The following is an 8867-nucleotide window of genomic DNA, read 5'->3' as shown; positions in this document are numbered from 1 at the left end:
GTCTCTTCAGAGGTCTCTGTATTTTCACTACTGATCTGCTGACCAGCTAGGACATGTTGTTTTTTGTTTAGCCATTTAGCAAACAGTCAAATAGCATTATTTTCAATCAAGATCTAGTTCTACAGTCTTGTGTATTTATTTATTTTTTAAGATGGAAATGAGCTTTTTTCACTTTGACCAGCATCATTTTGGATCATTTACCTGTAAAGGCAAGCAAATAATGGTATGTTTTTAGTGTGCTTTTATAAGAACACACAGTTGTAGATAATCATACTTCACATATCCGCACATTTTCTAGATAATCATAATAATAATTGGTATATTGTGTATATTTTCTGATCTTTACAATATATGTTTTTTAATGGTACAGAATATAGTATTTATATATATAAATATTGCTGATTTGTTATAATAGTCTTAAAATATATATTTTTAAATAGCTGTCATAACAGTCCTATTTTGTTTTATTTTGTTTTGCTACATATTCTTCTTTCTGTGTCTTTGTATGCACCACATACCAAAGCAAATTTTGTAAACCTACTCTGATTCTGAATTGAAAATAAGGTTATGTGGATTTTAGCAATGTCTTTGTGGTTGGTTGTCTATAATGTATAATGAGTTCGGATACTGCATATAATACAAGCCTACTCTGGACAGTAAAGGGACTTTTAGTAAGTCTTCAAAATGAATACAGTGAATGTAAATGCGTTATACCTGGTGTCGCCGCCAGAGGACGCTGCTGCTTTTTCAGCCTGACGAACAAGCGGAACACGACGTGGCAAGTAAACAGATCACTTCCTGTTTTCAGAACTGTATTGACATCCGTCTCATACCGTCCTATTTTACGCCGGTCTAAACTGACTTCCTCAGACGGTGTAGTAGCTTTTCCTCCTCTGTAAGGCCGCTGTTGTGTGGGGGGAGCAGGCTGGTGGTCTACATGAGCAGCGGGCTGTAGAAGTCGAGCAGCCGGACAGGAGAGATGATGCCCGGGCTGATGCTGGTGTTGCTCGGGGGGCTACTGGAGGTCTGCAGCGGAGTATCAGCAAACCGAGGGGGGTATCCCTCCTTTACAGACGAAATCCCTTTCAAAATCCACTGGCCAGGCCCTGAATTCACACTGGTAAGTCTCATCGTTTACACTTACTTGAATATATTAGGGAGAAGTGTAACACACGTACTGCAACGAGATGCTACTGACAACTGTGTAGCTTTGAAGTGAGCTTGCACTATTTCCGGTTTATCTCCTCTTCCTTTACTGCCTTGTTTTGTTTTATGCTCCTGCAACACATTTCCCCCCCAAATTGGGATTAATAAAGTACATATTATCTTATCTTATTTTACAGTTAAAGTAACACACGTTTGTCTCTGGTTTTCAGCCATCTACAGGAGCTATTTACAAGGAAGATGACTTTGTAATCATGACCACAACAGAGAAGGAGAAGTACAAATGTATCCTACCCTCCCTGACATCTGGAGATAATGTAAGCAATGATGTTTTTTATTTCTCCAACAGATGACTGTTAACATTGTGACAGCTATTGAAATAATACAAAGCTGCTCAAGTGTATCCCACTGGGTAAATGCAACAAACCAAGGCTATTTTTTATCCAAAAGGAACTTTGCATACTCAACCCTTCTGATGTACTGCGATACAGTGAATGGTATTCCGTGTATGTCATACAATGGAGTCCGTGCTACCAAAGATGGTGTAACACTCGGCTGTCATATTCTTGAAACATTTCTGAGTGAGACACTGTTTAAGCTGCAATCTGTGTCATAATGTTGTAGTTTTGGTCACCATTGATACCTGCGCCTTCTTTGCTGCTATGGGGGGATGCATGTAAGGTTTAAAACATGTCCTCATTTTGACTTCTTTACCCATGCCATTTAGTTAAGACTGGCAACACGCCTGAACAGCTGAAACTGAGATTTAAATACTAATTTGTTGACTGAAAGTAGGCCTTGGAAAAAAAGCATCTGCATGACATGGAGCAAGATTTGTCGAATATGTCATAAAAACCCACTACATTTTTCTTTTTCAATCTTGTGTTCAATAACACAGCTCCATACTTCCTTATCGCTCTCTCCCTCACTCTTCTTGCATGTGTTGGTGTCTTCGTTGACTCAGGATGATGATAAGGAGTACACCGGGCCCACCCCAGGTGAACTGCTGGAGCCGCTATTCAAAAGAAGCAGCTGTTCATACAGGGTGAGACTTCTCAGGTTTCATTTTGATGTCCCATCATTTCCCTCCTGCTCTCAACAGAGAGACTGAAACTGTTTGAGTTCAGGCTACATTAGCAGAGCATAACTACAAACTTGACATTATTTGCCTGCTGTGTGGCTGAGAGTGTTAGATGATTTGAATAACTCTAAACCTTCTCTTGGCTTGTCCACATCGCAGATTGAGTCGTACTGGACCTATGAAGTATGCCATGGAAAGCATATAAGACAGTATCATGAGGAGAAGGAGACTGGTCAGGTCAGTGTTTTGAGAGGATAACATCATTTTCAGATGACATGAATAAGAAGCTGTAGTGCATTGTATACTAAAGGCTATACTGTGTGTTTCCTTAGAAAATAAGTGTTCAAGAGTACTTCCTTGGGAATATGGCACAGGAGAGCCAGTCAACGGAGACAGGTGAGTTCATACTTGAATGTGTTTTAATATGGTATTTAGCATATTAGTATTTTCTGTACTTTCCTCAAGTGAAATTTATCTTTTTTTTTTTTTTTTCAGATAAAGTTGAAGAGGCAGAAAATGCAAAACCAGCGGTTGAAACGGAAGTAAGTATAATAATAATAAAACAGCAGGAACCAACCAGATTTGCCGGACTTGCTGTCAATGCTCTTATTTCATGTCTCCTTCATTCTTTCCCCTTGTGTCCAGGTGTCCTCTAAGAATATAGAAGGTCAGCTGACTCCCTACTTCGCCTTGGAGATGGGAAATGGGACCCCCTGTGTGCTGAAACAGAACGACGCTCGCTCCTCGTCTGTTCTGTACGTCTGTCATCCCGAGGCCAAGCACGAGATCCTGTCTGTCGCCGAGGTCACCACCTGTGAATATGAGGTGGTGGTGCTGACGCCGCTGCTTTGTGTGCACCCAAAATACAGGTAGATCTGTCAGAAATGATAACATTTCATGGTCAGGATTCTACCAAAAGGCATTTTTCGAATTGTTGGGGAAATAATGCAACCTTGGGCTGCTGTGCTCTCAGTGTTTTGTCTGCCTGTTCCTGCCTGTTGACGTCAGCTGATAGAGATGTTATAGTACTCCTCCTATTTCATCTTGTTATGCACAATGTTGATTATTCTCTCAGAACTAGCTAAATACATGGGTCTGGGGTAGAGATCTTCAGAATTGGTTTGGCAACCTCTGTGTCAACACGTGGCACAGGACATGTCTTGTGAATTCTCCGGCCGAATAAACCATCAGTGTTTGCCATCAAAGTTCCTCCTCTCCCCGTGTCTCTCTGAGTCTTGTCTCCATTTCTTCAGAGGTTTCCATCACACTAATCGACATATTTTCCTTGCAGGTTCAAGTCCTCCCCAGTAAACGGCATCTTCTGCCAGTCTCTGGCAGGTTCCCCTTTGCGGCCTCTGCGGCTCGCCCAGTTGGATAAGGAACAAGAGGAGCAGCTTAAACCGCCTTTCAGCGCCGCCTCCGAGGCCCCCAGAGAGGTATGGCATACGTGGATATGACAGAGGGGAAACATGCAGACAGCGTGTACCTACACACCTGCCTCAAATATATCTTTGATGTTTTACAGGAGCCGACACCCCCAATCAGAGAGGAGGCCTTCTCCTCCACTCACAAACCCATTACGGTTGGAGGGCAGACTCAGGTCACTGTGGGCACCACTCACATCTCTCGCCTGACGGACGAGCAGCTGATCAGGGAGTTCCTCAGTGGCTCGTACTGTCTGCATGGGGTGAGAAATGTTCCATCTATACCACCTGAGCAGTTTTTAACAAACCATACACTGACATCTAATCATCTTCAAATGTTTATTTCAGGGAGTAGGGTGGTGGAAATATGAGTTCTGTTACGGAAAGCACGTCCATCAGTACCACGAGGTAAGGGTCCCCAAGCTAGTGTGTGCACGTTTGTGTGTAAGTGAGGGGATGAATGAGATTGTGTTCAAGAGAAAAGTTCCCGTTTCACCTTGCTTTAGGGCGTGAACTTCCCATTTATTTCACTATAAATAAATGTAGCTTTTTCTTTACTTAATTAATTGCTTTAAAAAAAACGAAAACTTCACTACAAGAAGTAATAATACATAAAAAGTAGTGACTGATTGAAGCTAAGGCTAACAGGGTGAAGCTCCTACACCGTAAGCACCTAAAGCTTTCCTTAAGGTTAAAGTGCTGACTTCCAATTGCTTGTTTTTTTCTAACCAACAGTCTAAACTGAGAGATAAATTGTTTATTAATGCATACAAATAAAAGTAGCATTGTGTGAGAAGCTGGAACTGAGGAACATTTGCTATTTTAAAAACACACTATTATCCTTTTCTAAAATAAGTTGGCGATTACTATTCCACAAATTGTATTATTGAGTAGTTTCAACTTTACTTTCATTTAGTAACACATTTGTTGACTGTGTAAATATATATGTAAAATGGTTGTACACTGGTAAAAATGTCCCTTGGTGCCCCAGGATAAAGAGCAAGGGAAAAACACGGTGGTGGTCGGGAACTGGAACGCCATGGATCACAACGAGTGGGCCGCCAAAAACATAGCAAGATCCTACCAGCTCAAAGACGACGGAGTGCAGAAAGTCAAGTAGGCCATTTATATCTTTGAAAGCCTGGATACAAATTAAACTGAGCTATTTGCTGATTCATATGATAACATTTCCCCCGCTTCGTGACAGGTTGGTTTCCCACTTCTATGGCCACGGGGATCTGTGTGATCTGACAGGGAAGCCCAGACAGGTCATCGTGAAGCTCAAGTGAGTGAACAGTCATGTGTCCAGAGAGGATCCACAGCACCAGTTCTCTGCCCTGAGTCAACACATGAGTAAGACAATACCCCGATGTTTCCCAGCTGATTCACTCCTCATTTCTCTCCTCTCGGTCAGATGTAAGGAGTCTGAATCTCCCCATGCTGTCACGGTCTATATGCTGGAGCCTCAGACTTGTCAGTACATCCTTGGGGTAAGTTCTCCAGCAACACATGAGTCACAGTAACTAAAAAGAAACATGCTTAGAAGCACTATATCAAGTTTACATTGCACCTTATTAGGCTAAACCCACCTACAGTTTTGAAAGTGAGTGTTCAGGCAAAGCTAATTGCAATGTTTTCAGTTGTACACAAAAAAAAACTATTTGTTTTTCTTGTTTCTAAAGTTGTTATTGGTTAATACAAATATATATATATATATATATGTTTTGTGTTTAGAGCATGACACAAGGAAGTTATTTTAGTTTTAGCAGTTTTTAAGTCAGTAAGTTTCTCATACCATATGGGTCAGTGTATGTTTTGGTCATTGGATTTTCTTTTCACAAATGGATATTCAAAAAACGACTGGATATTTGATTTTCGTTTTTCAAATTGAAAAACCAAAATTGAAATACAAGGCGTTTTTCTTTATCATGGTCAAAAATGGATTTGCTAAACTTAAAAAACGGGATGATTTACATTTTCTACTTCTCAAAACAAAAAATAAAATCACTAGAAAACAGAAACAAAAAAAAAACCTGTTTTTTCATATTCTGCTACCGGAAGTTGTCTTTCAAAAATAAGAGCGCAGATGAGGACGGTCAATCCGTGTATCTACGGTCCATAACGAAAACAGCCAAGACACACATTGAGCCCAGAAAATGAATGTTATTAAGGGCTGTAAATATAATAGGCCTATGTCTAAAATGGATAACATTGTTTGGAGATTTCAACTATACAGCGATTCTGCACTGCGGTCACTCAGCCGTCTCTCGAGTTTGTTATTATTTTTTCTGCCAATAGTTCTTCTTGAGATCGATCCTGTTGGACTCAGTAGGCTAGTAGTGAAACTACTCCCACAACAAGTACTATGAAGTACTTACTGTGTACTTTGAGTAATCCTCTGTCAATGTCCCCTCCTGAGAACAAGAATGCATGTTTTTCTGCTATTTTGAATCAGCGTTAAAACACCTTTCTTCATGAGACTGATATTGTTGGACGGAGTATTTTAAGAGGATGGTAGATATGATATCAGCAATACTTCCAGTCAGTAGTCTGGCAGCAGCCTTTTTACCCCTTGGAAAGTCTTGCCCGCTATTTAAATGGACTTTGATTGAAGTTAATAACAATATTGATATTGATGCAGTCATCATCATCAGCTTTATTTAAAGAGGCTCTTGGTCCTTTATTACAAAACGTACAACACTCAAATATAAATAAAAAAAGGCAGTTATACCAATGTTTCCACAGAGGTGACTGGTATCGTACAGCACTGAAACACGGATTTGAGAGCAGCATAATGACAGAGTTATGAGAAACATTCAATCGACAGATGAATTTGTACATCAGATTTCTCAAAAGAGCATGGAACGTGTTGACCGTGCGTTACAGAACATTTCACTTGCACTGCACCACCTTGGTTTTCTAAGCAGTATACGCAAACAGTCATTATATGCAACCTGGCGCTTCTGGAGGCTCGCCTTCTTATACTTGACCCACAAGGGGGCAGTATAGAGAGGAGTGCAATAAGCTCTAAAGAGGTTCACCTTAACCTTATCTGAACACCAAGAGAATTTTGTATATAAGACACGCCGCTGTCTATACATGATGTCATCATCATCAGTTATTTCATCTGTAATGATGTGTCCCAGATACTTAGTGTTACAGCAAACAGACTGGGACTGATGGAAGGATGAGGCTGAAGAATCTGTGAGGAACCAACTAGCGGCAGAGGAATAGTTATATATTAAAAGACAGCAGCATCATCATAAGAGGCCAACCAGAGTGACAGTGTGTTACTTCGCTGAAGGATATTTGTGACCAGCTATCCAGGACAGACTCTAAAGACTGTACAAATGCTGCTGTTGATATCATGTCTACCATCCTCTTAAAATACTCTGTCCAACAATATCAGTCTCATGAAGAAAGGTGTTTTAACGCTGATTCAAAATAGCAGAAAAACATGCATTCTTGTTCTCAGGAGGGAACATTGACAGAGGATTACTCAAAAAGTACACAGTAAGTACTTCATAGTACTTGTTGTGGGAGTAGTTTCACTACTAGCCTACTGAGTCCAACAGGATCGATCTCACGAAGAACTATTGGCAGAAAAAATAATAACAAACTCGAGAGACGGCTGAGTGACCGCAGTGCAGAATCGCTGTATAGTTGAAATCTCCAAACAATGTTACCCATTTTAGACACAGGCCTATTATATTTACAGCCCTTAATAACATTCATTTTCTGGGCTCAATGTGTGTCTTGGCTGTTTTCGTTGTGAAAACAAATGGACCGTAGATACACGGATTGACCGTCCTCATCTGCGCTCTTATTTTGAAAGACAACTTCCGGTAGCAGAATATGAAAAAACTGTTTTTTGTTTTTTTTATGTTTTCTAGTGATTTTATTTTTTGTTTTGAGAAGTAGAAAATGTAAATCATCCCGTTTTTTAAGTTTAGCAAATCCATTTTTGACCATGATAAAGAAAAACGCCTTGTATTTCAATTTTGGTTTTTCAATTTGAAAAGAAAATCCAATGACCAAAACATACACTGACCCATATGACAAGAAATACCTCCAATAAAGGGAGCAAGACCTTTGGTTTATTACTCTACTGGCAGTGCAGATGTGTGGTCAGTCTCGGTGATTTCCATGTTTTCTCTTCCTAGGTTGAGTCTCCAGTCATATGCAGGATTCTTGACACCGCTGATGAACATGGACTTCTGTCAATCTCCAGCTAAACTGAAAAAAAAGATCATATGACAGCAATGGAGCATGGAGGACAAAGAGAGACCAGACAGCGAGAGGTGCACTTGAAGAGAGAACATTTATCTTAAAACAGAAGCCTGTTTTGTTTGAGGAAGAGAGATGCCCATGACACTGCGCCCAAAGCCTAAGGTTAAACTTGATGCTGAGGCTGGACTTAATGTAGCTGAGGAGCACAGACACTGACAATGCTACATCACAGCCTTAAATCAGCAGGCTAGCTCAGACTTTTTGAAAACACAGCGGCCGGCGCCTCAGTCCACAGGGCAGCGCATTCATTGCCTGTACTCCATATCTATGCTTCAATTTGTTGATTAATTGCAAGCAAAGGAGTGATGAATCAGGGGATTCACAATCATCAGGGGAATCACAATATTCATGGTGGTGTAATTGTCTTTAAGGTTTATTTGTGAGTGTGATATGAAATTGATTAGCTGCTTGTTTGTGGCACTTTGTACTTTTGTAGATAGGGTGAAAAACAAGTGTTTTGCTTCAGTGAGAATGTGCATTGTGTTAATTTACTGGATGACTGAGTGTAACTTATGCTTCAGAACGTGCTGTGGAATGCCAACACAAGTGATTTGTTGATTAAAATGTTCTTTAAGGTTGTTTTCAATGTACAGAACGTCTGTGGGTTCCTGTAACAGGTATTCTGTGGTTTTATGAAGAGTCACACTGGGATCCTTCACCCTGCTGTATCGAAGGGGTACAAATCAATACTTTTCCAGCAAAGAATAAAAATGAACCATGAAAACCTAAAATATATATATATACTGTTGAATCACCACACAGAATAAAAACGTTTAAAAAAAGATATAAGGAAATCATAGCAATACATGTATCCACCTAACAGTAATAGGGCCGTCATTGCCTAAAGTTTGCAAATCATTTTAGTGTTTCTCTTGGTTTTCATTAATTATGTGGACCATAAACTGATG

At 40.1% G+C, this 8867-nt stretch overlaps 1 protein-coding gene across 1 annotated transcript; it reads left to right on the top strand.

Moving 5' to 3' along the window:
* Positions 1-779: 779 nt before the first annotated feature.
* Positions 780-8690, top strand: erlec1 (endoplasmic reticulum lectin 1). The gene is made up of 14 exons (XM_034201933.1): positions 780-1120; positions 1377-1481; positions 2129-2209; positions 2405-2482; positions 2578-2641; positions 2741-2787; positions 2891-3114; positions 3537-3681; positions 3771-3932; positions 4018-4077; positions 4661-4785; positions 4877-4954; positions 5084-5159; positions 7833-8690. The coding sequence occupies exons 1-14, from the start codon at positions 980-982 to the stop codon at positions 7902-7904; spliced, it is 1458 nt and encodes a 485-aa protein (XP_034057824.1). The 5' UTR covers positions 780-979; the 3' UTR covers positions 7905-8690.
* The last annotated feature ends 177 nt before the right edge of the window (positions 8691-8867 follow it).

This window comes from Gymnodraco acuticeps, unplaced genomic scaffold (genome assembly GCF_902827175.1).
Source record: "Gymnodraco acuticeps unplaced genomic scaffold, fGymAcu1.1, whole genome shotgun sequence".
In the NCBI taxonomy this organism is placed as follows: domain Eukaryota; kingdom Metazoa; phylum Chordata; class Actinopteri; order Perciformes; family Bathydraconidae; genus Gymnodraco; species Gymnodraco acuticeps.
Note: the sequence above shows the minus strand (reverse complement) of the source record. Positions and strands in the feature narration are given on the sequence as shown.